The 20,383-nt window shown below is 33.8% G+C and overlaps 1 protein-coding gene across 1 annotated transcript in view; it reads right to left on the bottom strand.

Moving 5' to 3' along the window:
- Positions 1–3,238: 3,238 nt before the first annotated feature.
- The window catches only part of SHCBP1 (SHC binding and spindle associated 1), a 40,837-nt gene continuing 23,692 nt past the window's right edge, over positions 3,239–20,383 (bottom strand). Inside the window, exons 9-13 of the mRNA XM_044661430.1 lie at positions 17,812–17,943; positions 17,055–17,173; positions 6,777–6,863; positions 6,250–6,391; positions 3,239–3,567 (exon numbers count right to left, since the gene is read on the bottom strand). Coding sequence (XP_044517365.1) covers positions 3,239–3,567; positions 6,250–6,391; positions 6,777–6,863; positions 17,055–17,173; positions 17,812–17,943 — 809 coding nt within the window. The remainder of the gene's footprint in view (positions 3,568–6,249; positions 6,392–6,776; positions 6,864–17,054; positions 17,174–17,811; positions 17,944–20,383) is intronic.

Below are 20,383 nucleotides of genomic sequence, written 5' to 3'. Positions count from 1 at the left end.
AAAGTACTTTAACTATGTAAGATAGTATGTTTTCCCCACTGATTTTACTTAAATGCTTCTGAATATTTTGCCACTCATTCCCTGACTAATGTAATGAGGATTTAAATAGAAATGAGCTAAATGGTAAGTACTGTGCAATTTTACTTGGCTACCAATTAGTTAACCATAGAGTATATATTTTTCCCCTTTTTTGTGAATGGTTTTATATCTATCAGCTTGCATGAAGGTCCTGATCCTATAGTTGTTATTCTAGCTTGACTGTAGGTAAAATCTAGGGATAATTTTACTTTGAATTAAGTGCAGTATGAGTTGCTAACAGTAAAATTAAAAGGAAACACAGACAGATTAAGAAGTAGTCAACATTTACAGTTATGTAACCTTCCCCTTCATTGCCACCAAGTTCAGAAATTGGGAGCTATTTCAGCATACCTGTTCTCTACATTACAGAAAAACTATTAATATGGAAGATAAACCACGGTTTTATCTATTTAGATAGATAATTTAGATGTTTAGATAATTCTTATTCAGAGAAAAGGTATATGAAGAACTAATTTACAATTGGATAGTTAAAAGGCATTCTCCCCATCACTTGCAGCCATAATTTAATAGCAAAGATATGCTCCTATATCAGCTTCCCCTAAACTGTTACAAAATCAAAAGCAATGTCAAATAGCAGCAGTTGCACACATCTTAGCTTAAAACTTTTTCATTTAGACAAAAAAGATTAGGTGATAAGAGTCTACTGATGAAGAATAAATCATAGCTGATGACAAATGTAAGTACCATACTTAGGTAAGGCAGTTTTGGCAAAATACAATTATATACTCTTTTGTAGTTATCATAGAATAATGACAGCAAGATAATAATTTCATATGAATAAAGTGAAGACTCAGAGCATTCTCAAAATTTGAGAAAAATATAAACCACATGAATGTCAAGGGAAGACCTATAAAAGCACAGAAAATAATAGCCAAAAGTTTGGCATGAATTTTTAGATTTTTTTCCCCCAGTGTTTTCATATCTTAAAGCCACTCATCACAAATATTCAGTACACCTAGTGCTCTCTCTAGCACACAATCCTATTTTGACATCAAAGCCTACATTACCCAGTCCCCTCTTACCTTTATGCATTTCTTATACTTACAATTTACACTCTATCACATATATATTCATACATACTCAGTGACACTGGCCTCCTAGCTCTTCTTTACATACAAAGTTCCATCTCCTGACCTGCAGCACTGTCCATTGTCACTACATATCCCTTTGTGAGAAACTCTTTCCTTCTTGGCTCTTCAAGTCTCAACTAAAATTCTAATTTCTCCAAGAAGCCTTTCTCAGGCCTCTTTAATCTTAGTGCCCTCCCTCTGAGATTATTTGCAAATTACCTGGTAAATATCTTGTTTGTACATAGTTGTTTGAATGTTGTCTTTTCTCATTAAGCTTCTAAGTCCCTTAAGGGCAGGGGCTGGTTTTTGCCTTTCTTTGTATTCCCAGAATTTAGCAAAGTGCTGGCACCCAGTAGGTACCAAATAAATGCTTGGTGACTAACAGCAATTTTCAATATTTCACTTTTTACTTTCCTGTCACCCTCTTAAAAATAAGTTTAGTCTGAGGACTTAGCTATTGTACTATTTGAAAACAATAATTAAACTGCAGTTTAAGCTAATTATAAAATAAAATTTAAAACACTCACCCAAAATAACTACCACTCATTTATATAGTGCTTTGTGGTTTGCGCAACACTTTCTTCCTAAAATAAATAGTAGAACATGAAACAATCTCCATTTTACAGATTAGGAAACTGAGGCTGAGAGGTTATATGATTTGCTCAAAATCAAAGTTAAAGTCAGAGTCTAAAGAGGCCTCTGAACCCATGTATCAAGCAAATCCAGTGCTTTTTCCACAACACTATGTTGCACAGAAACAAAAGTTTTTAGACTACTACATAATTATACAAAATTCTCTTGGGAGCACAAACTGTATAAGGTAAAAAGAAATCTAGATTCCACATGAAGGAAGAAATACAAGTGGAAAACCAATTTGATAAAAATTACTTAAGTAGTTGGTTTTAAAATAGCATTTGGCTGAAGCTAATGTGAAATTAGTCAGCATGACTTTCTTACTTAATTATTTTAACATTATTTTGTCATAGGTTAAAAAAATCACCTTTAAATAACAAAACAATAAATTCTTTGTAAGGGAACCTGAAAAATAATAAGGATTAGCATTAATCTGCCTGCAAGAAAAAGGCATTAAACACATTAAAAATATTTTCCATTCTTTTTAGAATACAAATGATGCTGGGGTTACTTACAATAGTCCTAAGCCCCACCTTGGTACTGCCTAAGGAGTTTTAAAAGATATGACTGGATTCAAATTCAATGTAATTTCTTTATAATTTTAATTGATAGGCATATTAATATTACATTATAAAATTTTTAAATATATAAGTTTTTTTAAAGTTTTATGTTCTATCAAGATGTAACCAAAATAGATATAGTAGCATTATTTCATTTCATCTTGAAAAAAAATGAAAAAATTGGTCCTAACACTGACATGGCAAAAGAAAAGCATTACCTTTTAGTTTTTTTCACCTTCAGCAATAGTGGAAAAGTTCTAGGCATACTCTTAATGACACTTTTAGTTCTGTTTAAAAGTTAGTACATAATCATTACCTATGGATGTTTTGATGATTGCACAGTTTGCCCAAAAAAACAAATCCTACTCACTCTTAAAAATGAGTTTGATTAGGTAGACAACTTCCTAATCATAAAAGCTTTCACTTAACGCAAGCATTGAGTATATATTTCATAGAAAACAAATCCACAATGAGGAAAGAGAAGCAAAAAAGGATGAGAAATGTTCCTGCTGCATTGGCCACATTGCCCCTTATTTCCACCTCTCTCCCTCAATAGCTAGAATTAAAGTGTTAAACACTACAAAACCAATTACAAAAAAACGGAGCACAGCTTTGGGGTAAATGATCCTTAGCCCAACTCTGCTTCCCTTACCAAGGCTCTCTCATTTTAAAAACTCTTTATTTTTTTCACCTTACTTATAAAAGGAGAGTAATTTCTGTGCAACATTTGCAGATAAGAATAAATATTGTTGCATTCCATTCAAATACAAAAGGAATAAGTACAAAATGCCAGGTATGAAGCAAGCTACCTATGAGAAGAGCAGTGATTACTACGGTAGCATGTGCAAATCCAATATTTTTAAACATTAATTTCCATCAGAAAAGAAAAGTACCAAAACGGCCTTTCCCATTCCATTTGAATTCATTGCCCACAATAGAAACAAAGATCTCCTGGGACATGAGGTTATCATCAGCTTCAGTGATGCCCAGGCCACTCAATCTTTTGTTCTTCATTTGGCCTTTCTTCATGGAAGCAGCCACTAGTTCATTGACAATTTCACAATTGCCTTCCATTTGCTCAGTCTGCTCAGAAAGGTCAGGTCTTGCACACAGCCTCAATTCACCAGATACATTTGGTTCTTCTTGTCCCACTTTCTCCATTGCATCTACTTCTCTATTTGTCTGAACTTTAAGTATTTTATTTCCTAGGTGAAAAAGAACAAATTAAAGAAATTAAGGTGAACATAAAAGTTAAATCAATTAAAATGCAAATATGTCACCATGATTATCCAGTATTTCCTAATCAAGATCTCTTCTAGCCATATAACAAGTATAAAATAAGAATTAAAAAAAAAAAAAAAAAACCTTACCTTCAATCTTAGAATCAATACTGCGTATTGGTTCTAAGGCAGAAGAGTGGTAAGGGCTAGGCAATGGGGGTTAAGTGACTTGCCTGGGGTCATATAGTTAGGAAGTATCTGAAGCCAAATTTGAACCCAGGACCTCCCAGGCCTAGCTCTCAATCCACTGAGCCACCCAGCTGCCCCTAATAAAATAAGAATTTCAAATGTCATGGTAGATTTTCTACCAATTAGATTTCTTTACTTTTCAATACCACTAGGTTCTCACTTCTTTTCTTCTTGTTCATGGGCCTAGCCAACTGCCAGAAGGGGCTGCCCCTCTCTCCCTCTCCATGTGTACCTAAGGACACTTCTCAATCACCCACCCCTGTCTGAGGTTAAGGTGTGTGGCTCACATGTGGGGTGAAGGTTGCAGTTTGGGCACTCAGTCCCTAAAAGGTTCATCATCACTGCTCTAGATCTATTTCCTTATCAGGAGAAAATATTTGAATTTCTAAAGTCTTCTCTAACACCAAATCCTGATATCCTATATCTACTTCAACACCTCTGTCTGTTCTCTTCCTCTTTGAGACTCTCTCCTCCAAGTTTTTCTAACCCTACTTTCTGTCTTTTACCCCAACCTTCTTCAAAATGTCACTATTTCTACTGAAATTCAGGTCCTTCCATTGTCCTAAGTTCATAGCTTAATTTTTAAGGATAAACTTCAGTTATTCCCAGTGCCTCCTCTTCTCTCATCTACAGATCCAATTAGATGTCAAATCTTGCTGTCTTCCTCCACAACAACATCCTTTTCCTCAGGTCATGTAGCTCTCACTTTCATTCAAGCCTTCATCACCAAACTGCCTTGATCACTAGTTCCCACTGATTTATATGATGATGATCCAAAGGGATTGTGCTAAAAATTATTTAATAGTGCCTTAAGAAGAAAGTAACCACAGAAAGTACTTTAAGTACTATATTATATTACCCTGGATGTTCAAAACACATTCTTTGTTGTTGAAAGAGAGTCAAGAAACAAAAAGACACTGGGACCCAATGGCAAAAATTACTGCAATGGCCTTTTAAGTGCTCTCCCTGCCTCAACTCTCACAACTTCCACTCTATCCTCTACATTGCTGCCAGAGAGATTTTCCTTAAGAGCTGACTTTATTGGGGGATGGGGAGGCAGCTTGGTAGCTCAGTAGATTGAGAGCCAGGCTTAGAGACAGGAAGTCCTATGTTCAAATATGGCCTCAGACACTTCCTAGCTGTGTGACCCTGGGCAAGTCACTTAACCCCTATTTCCTAGACCTTACCACCCTCCTGTCTTGGAACCAATACATAGTATTGATTCTTTTTTTTTTTTTTTTTTTGAACTCTTACCTTCTGTCTTTGAATCAACACTCGGTATTAGTTCTAAGGCAGAAGAGTGGTAAGGGCTAGGCAATGGGGGTTAAGTGACTTGCCCAGCGTCACACAGCTAGGAAGTGTCTGAGGTCATATTTGAACCCAGGACCTCCTGTCTCTGGGTATGACTCTCAATCCACTGGAGCCACCCAGCTGCCCCCACATAGCATTGATTCTAAGAAAGAAGGTATGGGTTTAGAAAAAGAAAATTGACCATATGACTCCCTTAATCAATTCCAGTGACTTCCTATTGCCTAAAGAATAAAATATTAACTTCTTTGTTTAGTTTTTAAAGCCCTACACAACCTGGCCCTAACCTATCTTTCTGGCTTCAAAGGACATTACTCCTTCTTTGGGATCCAATTAAATTATATCTCTCTGTTCCTATCACATTTCATTCTGCCTCCCAAATAGGTGTCATTAGACTGACAACAGTCCCACCTCACTTACTAGAATCCTCCTCTCTTCCTTTAAAATGTTGCTTAGATATCATCTTCAGCATGTACTCTCAAACAATTATGTATTTAACCACTTTGCATTTATTTGTATTTTTCCTCTTTAAAACTTTTGTATATACTTATATATACTTCCCCACTAGAATGCTCCTTATGAGTAGATATTTCTTTATTCTTTGAGCTTAAATCCTTAGCCCCTCACACAATGCCTAACACATAGGAGGAACTTAATATATGCTTGTCAGTTGACAGCAAATGCAATTTTGTTTTCCTGGCTTTTCTAACCATCTGTCTCTACGTATCCCACAACGGTGGGAAAAGATAATATATCCCTTCTCAAAACAAACATTGTGTCTACTATGGACAGCACTGAGTATTATCGGTATACAAAAATATTAACAATACAGTACTTTGCTCTAAAGAAGCAAATAGTCTAAAAGAATATATATAACATGTACTCAGATAAGAATCTGACTTTTTCACCCAGGCCCAGGCACTAAGAGAAGGGCAGAGTCGCACAGCTCTAGATCCATTCTCAACCACCTGATTATGGGAATGGATTTTCCCCCCCAAAGGAGACATGGAAGTGAGGGACAGATAATCAAAGCTTAAGTTCTAGTTTATCTCAAACAAACTAAACTAGATCTCTATTTTTGTATTAAAAAATTACTAAAAATAAGAGTACCTTCAAATCCTTCTGGCGCATTTTCTTGCAGGTCAGAAAAAGTTTTAGGTTTCACCAAGACAACACCATAGCCTTCATTATTATGTATGACATTATTCACCATGGTTATTTTGGGAATGTCATAATGCTCATCTAAGAAGTCCTGTGACATTGAAAACAAATGTTTTAAGGAACTGTCACATCCAACACTGCCTGATTTTAAAATCTTTTCCTCACTTTTTTCCAGGCTAGTCTAAAAATAAAGATAAAATAAAAAGCTAAGCTTATTAATATGTTACAGCACAGACTGAGCTGAATGACATACAGTATTTTCTCTTCTATTATCTAGGGATATAGAGAGAGGAAAAACATTATTTTAGGAGACAGGAAACTTCCAATCACCAACTATTATTATTGTTGAAATCCATAAACCTGAAAATGTTTTTCATAACCCAAAAGCAACAGAACAAAGGAATTTAACAAAGCAACTATCTTGTAAGTGAAATCAATCTAACCTTGTAGAAAATCATACTTCAGTTTGCACTCACCTTAATTAGTATGCCTTCCTTGCAGTGATGTATCCCATTGGCACTCAAAGTACATTTACTTCCTGGGTATATTTCTATACCAGCACCCTATAAAGTAGTTTAAGATATTAGTCATCTCATTTTAAAAAACTAAATGAAAAAAAGGACAGACATAGAGCTAGATTTACTATCATTTAATAGTTAGTCCTTTAAAAATACAAATACTTTACAAATCAATTTTACTAGGTAGGTCTAATCCAGATTTCCATTTGTCCTATTTCCAACAGGTTGCATGACAATGTTTATTGCCTTCATACACAACAGGTTGCCTTAGAATTTCAACACCTGATCCCTGTTTTGGCTTCCTTTATTTAGGGCACATCAATTTTCTGATTCTAAACAAGATGTTACTTAACAATTTCCTTGAAAGATACAAGTTATTCAAATTAGCCATTCAATTCCAACAGACTAAGCTAAAAAATCAAAATGAGTGAAGTTTTATAAGATATTGTTGCCCCTATGATGCATTATTTTGGTAGAAGGATGATTTGGGAGTTCAAATGATTATAGAACTGAGCTGGAAGAAAGCACAGAAATGATCTAGTCTAACCACCTGACTTTCCGCATGAAGAAAATGTTATCCAGCCAGGTTAAACAACCATCCAGATCAACAGCTAGAAAAAATAGAGCCAAAATATAAACCCAGGTCATGAATCCAAATCTAATGCTCTGTTCTCAAAATCTTTTCCAGTTAAATACAAATCTAGCAACAGATTATCAAAGGACCATCCTGGCTAATTATTGAGCTCCTTCATCAAGAGGCTAGCCACAGAAAATAAAATGTTATTGGCCAAAGCCATTTATATAATTGAGTCAAAAAATGGCCAATAACCTAACTCTTACAGTGAAAGTGGTGGAATAGCAGAAAATAGGACAGAGAGATTACAGAAATCTTGATTCTTGGACATAGGTTCAAGTCCTTGCTCTGCCCAGTGCTGAACTTAGAACTGTGAGTTATTTCACCTCTTGAAGCCTCTGTTTCTTTTGTACAAATAAAAGCAATGTAGTCAAAATTAGAAGGAAATTGCAGGGGACTGGGATGGGGAAAAATTTATAGCAAATTTCTTCTAATAAAGCATCAACTTCTCAAATACATGGGGAAATTAGTCAAATTCATAAAAATAAGAGCCATTCTACAACTGATAAAACAGTGAAAGAATATAAACAGATGATTTTCTGAAAAAAGAAATCAAAGCAATCAATAGTCACATGAAAAAATGCTCTGTCACAAATGACTAGAGAAATGAAAATTAAAACAACTCCAAGGCACTTCATCTCATACTTATTAGATTGGTTAACATGACAGGAAAGAAAAATGACAAATGCTGGAAGAGAGGGAGAAAAATAGAGGCACTAATGCACTACTGGTAGAACTGTGAACTGGTCCAATAATTCTAGAGAACAATTTGGAACAAGGCCCAAAGAGCTATAAAACTGTTCATCCCCTTAAAACCAGCAATACCCCTCACAAAGAAATCAAAGGGGAAAGAACTAAAGACCTATAGGTACAATAATATTTATAGCAATTCTTTTTGTAGTGACAAAGAATTGGAAATTAAGGGGATGCCCAACAACTAGGGAATAGCTGAACAAGTTGTAGTATGTGATTGTGATAGAATTGTATCATAAAAAATTATGAACAGCATGCTTTCAGAGAAATCTGGGAGGATTTACATGAACTGATGCAAAGCAAAGTAAGCAGAGCCAGGAAAACATTGTACACAGTAACAGAAATACTGTAACAAGTATCAACTATGAAAGACAGTTCCTTCTGATCAAGAAAATGATCCAAGACAATTTCTGAGAGACTCATGGTGAAAAATGCTATGCATTTCAAGAGAGATGATGAACTCTTAGTGCAGAATGAAACATTTTAAATTCACTTTCTTTATTTTTTTTGCTTTTTTTTTAACCAATATAGCTAATATGGAAGCAAGTATAATTGATATATTGTCCAACTTCTCAAAGGATGGGGGAAGGGCTGGAGGAACAGAGGGAATTTAGAACTCAAAATTTAAAAAAAAGAATGTTGGAAATAACTTTTTTTTAAAAAAAAACATAATAAATAGTACAGATCTAAAACTAAAAGCCAGAATTATGTGTAATGGGGATAAACTAAAGCCTTTTATCACAATTCTTATTTCAAATAATTCTAGAAATGCCAACTACAGCAGTAAGATGAGAAAAAGAAATTGCAAGATTAAGCGTAAAGAAGGAATAAAATCCACTTGTTGCAGATGACATGATGGCACACTTAGAAAATTCTAGAGTCTCAACTAAAAAATGCTGAAAAATAATTTTGGCAAAGTTACAGTATATAAAATAAGTCCACATAAATACCATAAATTTTTGTACATTACCAATAAAAGCTACCAGGAAAATAAATTCCATAACTACAAAATATTGTATGAATGTGTGAAATGTGTGAAATATTGGGTAGACTACCTAGATATACACAAGCACTACATAATATAATTAATTACAAAACACAGTTTATAGAAAATATAGATCCAAATAATTGGAAAAATATTACTCATGGGTAGGCTCAGCTGGCATAATAACAATGACAATACAACCTAAATTAACTTCTTTATTTACTACCATATGAAATATTACATTAGAAAACTAGAAAAAAAAACAAAATTTATATGGAGGTACAGAAAGTCAATAATTTCAAGAGAAATAATAAAAAAAATAAGTGGTAAAGAAGAAGGCCTACAATGCTAGATCTCAAACTATACTACAATTGTGAAAACAATTTGGTACTGTTTAAAAATTTGAAAGATTGATAAGTGGAACAAATTAGGTATATAGAAACAAACAAACCTAGCAGTCTAGTGTTTAACAAATTCAAACATCAGCTAACAGGATAAGAACCTACTATTTGATAAAAGGTGCTAGGAAAACAGGATAATAAAATCAATCAATGAATGTTTCTTAAAGGGCTATGTGGGAGAAATTGGGTTTAAACAAACACCTCACAACTTACTTACACCATCATAAACTCTAAATGGATGTGAGCTAAAGATATAAAAAGTCACAGATAAACTAAAGGAACAAGAAAGAAATTACCTTTAAGATGGATGGATAGGGGAAGAGTTCACAACTAAATGAGGAGCTAAATCATACAAAATAAAATGGACAATTTTGATTACATAGAAAGGTTTTGCACAAAATTTAATATAGCTAAGATTAGAAGGAAAACAGATGGGAAAAAAACCTTTGCAGAATTTTTTTTAAGAACAATTTTCTGATAAGTCTCATTTCCAAGGCAGGGAAGTAACCAATTCAGATTTATAAGAATAAGTGTCATTCATTTATTGACAAATAACCTAAGAATGTGAACAGGTAGTTCTCAAGTGAAGAAACTGAAGTCATTTATAGATAGATAATATGAAACCAGTGGAAACGAGAGTTGGATATGGGGGATGGGGAGTGAAGAGGTGTGAAGGGGAAAGTAAAAACAAGAATCATGTAACCATGGAAAATGTTTCTAAAAAAATAAAATATTAAAAAGTAAAAAAAAATGCTACAAATTACTGCTTGAAGTAATGCACATTAAAGCTACTCCAAAGTCCCCCCTGATACTCACTAGATTGGCAAAGCTAGCAAAAAAATAAAATGACAAATATTAGAGGAGCTACAGGAATACAGACCCTTGTTGATAGCGCTGGGATTTAGTTAAAACATTCTCAAAAGTAATTTGGGGGGGGCAGCTGGGTAGCTCAGTGGATTGAGAATCAGGCTTACATGGGAGGTCCTAGGTTCAAATACGGCCTCAGACCCAGCTGTGTGACCCTGGGCAAGTCACTTGACCCCTATTGCCCACCCTTACCATTCTTCCACCTAGGAGCCAATACACAGAAGTTAAGGGTTTAAAAAAAAATTTTTTTTAAATTTTTTTTAAAAAGTAATTTGGAATTATTGTCCCAAAGTTACTGAAGAGTGTATACCCTTTGACTGACTAATACAACTATACAAGTCTATATCCCAAAGAAAGAGGAAGAGGGCCAATATATTGAAAAAATTTTTATAGAAGCTCTTTTTATAGTGGCAAAGACCTGGAAATAACCAGGGTTCCCATCAATGAAAGATGGCTAAAGAATTACATTCTATAAATGTAAAGGAATATTATTATACTATAAGAAGAGACAAGAGAGCAGGTTTGATTTGTATAAGCTGATAGAGTGAAGTAACCAGAACTAGAATAATTTCTACTATAACATTAATATTACAGAAACAAACAATTCTGAAAGAAATGAGAATTCTGAACAACAAAATAATCAATCATGATTCCTCTATATCAAAAGATTAATGAAGACTATTGTCCACCTCATGAAAGAGAGATAATCAACTAATGTGCAGAATGAGAAACGTTTTGACATGGCCAATGTGAGAATTTGCTTTGCTTTACCGTGCTTATATGACTCAACGATTCTATGTTTCTTTCTTTTCAGTGGTAGAGGAAGTAGAAGGGAGTGAAAAAATGTCTGATAATTGAAAAAATAAATAAATTTTAAAATGGATCCAATAGTACCAAGACCTCATAGAGGTACTATGAGGAGAGAGCTATAGTTAACTCCTTATAAAAGCCATTTGGCTCTTGCTTAGTTTTCCACCTTTTGACTACTGGCAAGTACCAGCCTAGAATTAGTTGTATAGCTTGTGGCCATGCAACAGAACCAAAAAAAAGAACCAATATGGAGGTCAAATATGCAAACTTGATCTATCAAGTTGCTATAAAAGAATTTCACCAACCAACCATTCCTTAGGAAATAGAGAACCAGGTGTGAGATACATCATGAAAAATTCGATAACATAAATTAATTTATATTTGGCTAATAAGAAATAGTTAAACTATTTTAAAAGACTAAATTTCTCTTCAAGTTAACTTCCTCAACTTTGGAGTTTATTTTTCCTTTCCCCTGTACTTCAAAAATGCTTAATAATATTATTAATTCTTATAATTTGGCTTTTTTGGTTCATTAAAAATAACAGTCTAATTGCTAACTATGTGATCCTAGGCAAGTCACTTAACCCCTAAATGCCTAGCCTTTAATCACTCTTCTGACTTGGAAATGATACTTAATATCAATTCTAAGACATACGGTAAGGGTTTAAAAAAAATGGGAGGTAGGGCCAAGATGACATAGTAGCACAAAAAACTGCAATCTGAGAATCTTCTCAAACCCACCTTAAAATAACGCCTCAAAACAAAATACTTGAGTGACAGAACAAACAAGGGAAGAGAGTGAAGTGATCTCCTGCAAAGAACAATGTGAAAGGTAGGAAATGAGGGTCTATTTCTCTGAGTTGAGAGAGGAGCTAGAAGCAAAGCCAAGCAGAGGAGTACAAGCCACCCACCCCATAGCTAATGCTCTGGGTTATGGACCTGGGCACAAGCCAACTTCAAGACGCTGAGACCCTGCCTAACAGCAGAGTACACCACACCAATCCCTTGAAGTTCCAGGGCCTAGCACAAGCCTGCAGTGGGGCCTCAAGCCCTAGAGCAAGGCAGTCTGAGGTGCCTGGATCATTCAAACCTAAGGGGAGGCCCAGAGTCCTTGCTCAAGCCTGCAGTAAAGACTCAAGCTCCGTTGCAGGGCAGGACACAGTGTACCAAGCTGGTGTAAGCCTAGAGTGAAGCTCTGAGCCTCTGCCCAAACAGGGAGTGAAGACCTGAACCTCAGCTCAAGACTGTCTGTGCTAGTCAAAGGGGAGGCCCAGAGCCTTGCTCAAACCTGCAGTGAGGCCCCAAACCCCAGGGCAAGGCAGTCTGCAGCGAGCCTGGCCTAAGTCCAGAGTGAGGCCTAGAGCACCAGCCCAGGTTTGAAGTAAGGCCCTGAGCCCCAACATAAGATAGTTCACAGTGCTCTAAGCTCTGCAAACCATAAGCAATCCCTAGAGGAAACTGAATCAGCAGTGCGGGATCTCAACCCACAGGCCATCATAACGTCTTGAAAGAACTGAAATTTGCAGAAACCTAGAATGAAGCTAAGGGTAGCAGCAAGAAAAAACTAATGTTTAAGACCTGAAAGTCATGATAAAAAAAATCCGAAACATCATATTATAAGAAATTATCAAAGAAAACTGCCATGATATTTTGAACAAGAGGGCAAAATAGAAATTGAAAGAATCCACTGATGGCCTCCTAAAATAAATCCTCAAATGACAACCCCCAGGATTATTATTATCAAATTCAAGAGCTCCCAGATCAAGGAGAAAATACTGCAAGCAGCCATAAAAAAACAATTCAAATATCAAGTTGGGATTACACAGGACTTAGCAGCTTCTACAATAAAGGAATGGAAGACTTGGAGCATGATATTCTAGAAAGTAAAGGAACCAGGTTTACAATCAAGAATCACCTACCCAACAAAACTGAGGTTATTCTTTCAGGGAAAAAAAATAATCATTTAGTAAAAAAGAAGATTTCCTAGCATTCTTGAAAAGTCCAGACCTAAACAGAAAATTTGGTGTCCAAACACAAGATTTAAGAGAAGCATAAAAAGGTAAATAAGAAAGAGAAAATGTAAAGGATTCAATAAGGTTGAATTGTATTTTCCTACATGGAAAGATGATACTTGTAAATCAAAATTTCTATCATTATTAGAGCAGTTAGAAGGAGTATACATAAAGAGTATGGGAGCAAGCTGTTTAGGATGAAACAAATTATATGCAAATGATAGCCAAAAAAATAAGGGGTGAAAAAAAGAATTGTATTGAGAGGAAAGAGGAGAGGTAAGGTAAATTATATCGCCTAAAGAGGTACAAAAAAAAGACTCTTACAATGGAGGGGAGGATGAGGTGGTAAGAGTCAACGCTTAAACCTCAGAGAAGGTTGTACTGTACTCATTGGGGTATAGAATACTCTATAGAAAAGTAGGAGAGGAAAAATAAGAGGGGGTGGTGAACAGGGGAAATTAGGAAGATGATTAAAAGTAAAACATTTGTAAGGAGGGACAAAGTAGAAGGAAAGAGAAAGAGCAGGATCAAAAGGGGAAACTAAGATGGAAGGGGACACAGAGATGGTAGTCATAACTGAATGTAAATGAAATGAACTCATCCATAAAATGGAAGTTGATTAACAGAGTAAATTAAAAAATGTTTACATGTAAAAACACATTTGAGGTAGGTAGACACACACAGAGTAAAGGTAAGGGGATGGAGAAGAATATATTGGGTTTCAAATAAGATTTTTTTTTTTTTAAAAAGCAGCAGTAGCAATCATGATCTCAAACAAAGCTAAAGCAAAAATAAATCTAATTAAAAGAGATATGGAAGGAAATTACATCTTAATAAAAGGTAATATAGACAATGAAGTAGTATCAATATTAACATGCACCAAATGCCTCCAAATCTTTAAAGGAGAAACTAAATGAGCTTAAGGAGGAAATAGACAATAAAATTATAAGGACCTCAACTTTCCCCCTCAGAACTAGATAAATCTAACTGAAAAATAAATAAGAAAGAAATTTAAAGCAAATGAAATTTTACAAAGTTATATTTAATAGATCTCTGGTGAAGATAAAAAGGAATATACCTTTTTTTTTTTAGCTGCGCATGGTACATATACAAAAACTGACCATGTACTAGGGCATAACAACCTCACAACCAAAAATAGAAAACCAAAAATAATAAATGCATACTTTTCAGATCATAATGCAATAAAATTTTTAATCAACAAGAGTTCACAGAAAGACAAATTAAAAACAAATCAGAAAGTAAATAATCTAATTCTAAAAAGGGGCAGCACAAAGAAAAAATTATAGAAACAACCAATTTCATTAAAGAGAATGACAAATAAGGAGAGACAACATATTAAAATTTATAAGATACCACCAAAGCAGTACTTAGGGAAAATTTCATATCTCTGAATGCTAGTTTCGATAAAAAAGAGAAAATACAGATCAAAAAATTGAGCATAAAACTAGAAAAATCAGAAAAAAGAGTAAATTAAAAATCCCCAATCACCATCTAAGTTGGAAAGCCTAAAAAACAGGAGAAATTACTAAAATTGTAAGTAAGAGAACTATTGAACTAATAAATAAAACTAGGAGTTGGTTTTATGAAAAAATAAATAAAATAGATAGAGCATTGGTTAATTTGATTTTTAAAAAAGGAAAGAAGAAAATCAAATTGCCAATATCAAAAATGAAAAAGGGTGAATTCACCATTAATGAAGAGGAAATTAAGGCAATCACTGGGAGCTATTTTGCCCAATTATATGACAATAAATCTGACAATCTAGGTGAAATGGATGAGTATTTATAAAAATATAAATTGCCAAGATTCACAAAAGAGAAAATGGAATACTTAAATAATTCCATCTCAGAAAAAGAAATTGAAGAAGCCAAAGAACTAGTAGTATCTAGGTAAAACTATCAGCAAGTATTATCTACAACAGGGATAAGTTAGATGACTTCCCAATAAGATCAAGGGTGAAACAAGGACACCAAACAAGGAGTTAAAGTAGGAAATAAGAAAACTAAACTATCACTCCTTGTGGATGATATGATGGTATCCTTAGAGAATCCTTGAAAAGCAACTAAAAAACTAGTTGAAATAATAAACTTTATTGAAGTTTTAGTATAAAAAAAAAAAACCCACACAATCATTAGCATTTCTATATATTACCAACAAAATCCAACAGCAAGAGAAAGAGAAATTCTATTTAAAACAACTCCAGACAATATAAAATACTTGGGTCTATATGCCACGTCAAACCCAGAAATTATAGGGAGACAATTACAAAACACTTCACGCAAATAAAATCAGATCTAAACAACTGGAAAAGCTCATGGGTAGGCTGAGCTGGTATGATAAAAATGACAATTCTACCTAAATTATCTACTTATTCAATTCCATACCAATCAAACTACCAAAAAACTTATTTTAAAGAACTAGAAAAAATAACAAAAGTCATCTGAAAGAACACAAGATCAAGAATATCAAGAGAATTCGTGAAAAAATAAAATGTGAAGGATGGTGGCCTAAATACCAGATTTCAAACTGTACTATGAAGCAATAATCATCAAAACAATCTGGGATTGGCTAAGAAATAGAATGGTAGATCAATGGAATAGATGGAGGTTTATAACATTAACAGTCTAGATCTCAGATTTTGGGATAAGAACTCACTATATGACAAAAACTGCTGAGAAAACTAGGAAATGGTATGGCAGAAACTAGGTACAGACCAATATCACACACCCTATACCAAGATACGGTCAAAATGGGTATATGATTTAGACATAAAACAATCAATAATCACATGAAAAAATGTTCTAAAACACTCATGATTAGGGAAATGCACATTAAAAAACTGAGATACCATCTTACACCTCTCAGGTTAGCCAATGTGACAGTTAGGGAAAGTGATCAATGTTGGAGGGGATGTGGTAAAATTAGGATATTAATGTATCATTGGTGGAGTTGTGAACTAGTCCAACCATTTTGGAGGGCAATTTGGAACTATGCCCAAAGGGATATAATGCAATTTTTGATTCAGTAATAATACTTCTAGGTCTATCTCCCAAAGAAATTTAAAAAAAAAAAAAGGAAAAAGGACCTACTTGTACCAAACTATTTATAGTAGTTATTTTTGTGGTAGCAAAGAATTGGAAATTGAGGGGATATCCATCAATTCAAGAATGGCAGAACAAATTGTGGTATATGATGGTGATGGCATATTATTGTGCTGTAAGAAATGATTAATAAGATGATTTCAGAAAGACCTACATAAACTAATACAGAGTGAAATAATCAAAACCAGAAGAACATTGTACACAGTAACAGTAATACTGTGGAATGATCAACTGTAATATTAGCTACTCTGAGCAATACAATGATCCAGGACAATTCTGAGGGATTCATGACAAAGAATGCTCTCCACCTCCAGAGAAAGAACTGTTGGAGTTGGAATGCAGATAGAAGCATATGATTTTTCACTGTAGTTTATTTGGGCTCGTATTTGGGGGTTTTGGTTTTACAAAAAGGAACAATATGGAAATATGTTTTGCATAAAAATACATGGATAATCCAGATCAAATTGTTTATCATCTGTGGGACAGGAAAGGAAGAAAGGAGACAATTTGGTTCATTTAACTTTAGAAAAGTTATGTGGAAATTTGTCATTACATGTAATTAGTAAAATAAAATATCTTTACAAAAAAAATAAATAAATGAATAAAAGTAGTGGTAGGGTGTGCCTTGTAATAAGTAAACAGTATTGTATACCTTGGCCCCATATAAATCGGAATTTTTCATTAGTAATTCTGCAGATGTTCGCACTGTTACTCCTGTAGTTTCACATTGTAACACACAGTTTTCCAATGTGGTCTTGCCATGATGAATGCCTGTGATGGAAATGTTTATCTAATGTTAACAGCATTCAGAGTTATCTTGTCTTTTTTAACATTAATATATAAACTATGTATTTTTAGAGCACTTCCAAGTAAAGACTAAAGAGGTAAATATCTAAAACTAATTGTAAATTGATGGTAATGATGCTTTATATATTACTATAATTCTAACAATAGGTAAATGACAATTTTTAATTTGTTCTCCAACACACAGATGTAGGATACAAAAGGAAGTCCTGGCTATAAAAGGACAAAATAAAAATTTTAAACTTTCATTACTGGATATGTTAGCCTTTCCTGTGGAATATCTCAGATAAAAAAGGAAGCCACAATTTCTACAAAAAGACTATGGATCATGGGTTAGAGATAAACAAGTATTAGAATTCTAAAAGTGTATTAAGGAAATCTTGGCCCATGCACAAATACACAAAAGCAATTTATTATGAACTATTTTTTGAACACTCTTGGGAAAGCTTCCTTTCTTGTACACTTTAACCACAAAAATAATCAGTCCCTTCACTCACTAAAAGGTGATGAGGACTTAGGGTTTTGTTCCCTTACTTACTCTGATAAGGAAACACCACGGTTTTTCTTTTTTTCCAAAGGTTAAAAACTCAGAGTCAGATACTTACTCAAGATTCCTTCCACAGCATCATGCTGAATAAATTTCACATTTGAGATTTTAACATCAACACCTGTACAATCTACAAAATTGTCTCCTTTTCCCCTTTTTTCTATCACAATGTCATCTGGCAGACCATACCCTATTAGGAAAAAAAAAGTTAATATAAATTAGAAAAACTATAAACTCAATCTGAAAGAAGTATTTTTGTAATTCACTGGACTTCAAATCATAACTTCTAAAACCAATCCATCCAGCAGAAATTTAGATAAAACAATTTGTTTAAGGAGAAAGAGTTGATACAATCCACTGATTCTTCACTATAAAGTTTCCCCCTTGACATCTAATGGCACTAACATTTTCCCCAAATAACTCCATGTGACTTTCATCCACATCAATCTGGTTATTTGCTAGAAAATATAATAAAAAACAATCATTGTTACTAGCAAATCTCATCACAAAATTGCCACTTCTTAAATGTGCATAATTGAATCAACAGAATATAGTAATGAGTCTAAATTAAATTAAAAAGACAAACTTGAGCCTCTCAAAATATTTAGTCAAATCAATGTTTCAATAGGAACCATATAATTTATTGTTGAAAAAAAATTCAACCTCCCTTTGTTATTGATTATCTATTGCAAGGCACTCTACCAGATGGTTTACCTTCAATGTCCTGAAAAAAGATATTAAAAGAATGTTTTCTAATTCCATTCTATAGGATAGAAAAGCATAATACATGAACACAACAATTTCAAAAGTTATGAAACTCAATAAAGAACAACGCCCACAACAGAGAAGAAAAATTAGCACATTCTATTAGTCACAATTCAACTACTCGGTTTTCAAATATTTAAAATCCTTTCTTTCTTCCCTTGTTACATAGCTAAAAGGTACTTTATTAGTAAGATTTCCATGAGTCTAAATCAAAAAGTAAAAATGATACCAGGGCCTTTGAATGGTCTACCATGGAAAAAAGATATTCTAGTATTGGCTCTAGTAATTTTTTTTTTCATCTCAAAGCAGATCCAAACAGGCCATGAGAAGAGATTCTTTCTTACGTCTAAATTTCTCAATTCAGCAATTGTAGGTATGCGTGTACCATTTATTCACTAAATACATAATTGGAAAGTGCTCCTATGTATTTTAGATATCCAAATTTGCATTTTAAGTGAGTAAACTTTAAGTTGCACTTTAATGAGATGACAAAAAGGCTTTGATTAAGGCTGGCTTACTTGGAACAATTAAGATCTGATTTCGAATAATACAAAACATTTATGATTTCATCAGGGTGGATATTCCTTTCATTGGCACAAATAATAAACCTACACATTAGTAAATATCTTCATGATCTGGTATAGACAAAAAATGTTTTCACTTTGTGGTCAACCTTTTGATGATTCACTTTTGAACTTATCCAGGCTGATAAGGAGAAGGAAGACATACAGTCCACTGTCAAGGCTCTAGAAATATTGTCAGAGCTTACATTCTAAGGTAATGGTTTTCAAATACCCAGTCACCATTATTGCACAATGAGGCATTTAAGGATCAGTAGATCTTACCAATCTTTGCAAGGGTCTTTTTATTTCCTTGACTTAATGTATATATAAGATCAATCACTCCATTTCAATTCAAACATTTATTAAATGATTGCCATACTAATGCCAAGAATTAAACTAGGAACAGGGGATGCAAAGTTCAAAATTAAGCTTTTAACTATTGGTGGTATGGTGACATACACAGAAAGGCATAATACAAGGTAGGATACATTGGGAAGAAATAGTAATGTTCTTAGATATTCTGAGAATCAAGGAATAGAGATAATCAAAGGATAAAAGACAATTTTTACTACATAAAATTTTAAAGCTTTTACACAACTAAAATAATTTAAAATAGATTTAGAGGAGAGTCAGGGGAAAATATCTGCACCAACTGTTAATAAGAAAAGTCTAACATGTTAAAACTAGTGGAAATGTACATCAGCTACGGTGGGGATGGGGTAGAGGAGAGAGTAAGAACATGAATCATGTAACCACGGAAGAATTTCCTAAAAAATAAAAATTAAAAAAAAAATAAATAAGAAAAGTCTGATATCCAAAATATATAGAGAACTGGAACAAATAACACCAAGAACAATTCCCAAATAAATAAGTATTCAAAGAATGCTAACAATATGTTAACAAAGATCAGCTAATTATAAATAGGAATATAAAAGCATACTCTAAATCACTAATGGTATAATTTGCACAAATTCAAAACTTCTGATTTTTGCCTCACTCCAAGAAAACAGACAAAAATGAAAATGATAGGAAGAAGTCGATACTAGAGAGCAAGGCACCAATAAGCAGTTGTCAGAGTAGAGCCATCATTCTGGGTAACAGTGTGAAATGTGCAAGAAAAGTAACTATCCATACCCTTGGATCCAGCAATCCCCTTCCTAAGTACAGACCTCTAAGAAGAAAAGAAAGAAAGGTCCAATATATACCACAACACAGGAATATTCTTTGAAGGAACAAAGAACTAGAAGCAAAGTGGGAGCCCTTCAACTGGATAATAGCTAAAAGAAAAAAGAACTATGGTAT

This window comes from Gracilinanus agilis, chromosome 2 (genome assembly GCF_016433145.1).
Source record: "Gracilinanus agilis isolate LMUSP501 chromosome 2, AgileGrace, whole genome shotgun sequence".
NCBI classification, from domain to species: Eukaryota; Metazoa; Chordata; class Mammalia; order Didelphimorphia; family Didelphidae; genus Gracilinanus; species Gracilinanus agilis.
This window is presented reverse-complemented; position numbering and strand designations above follow the sequence as displayed.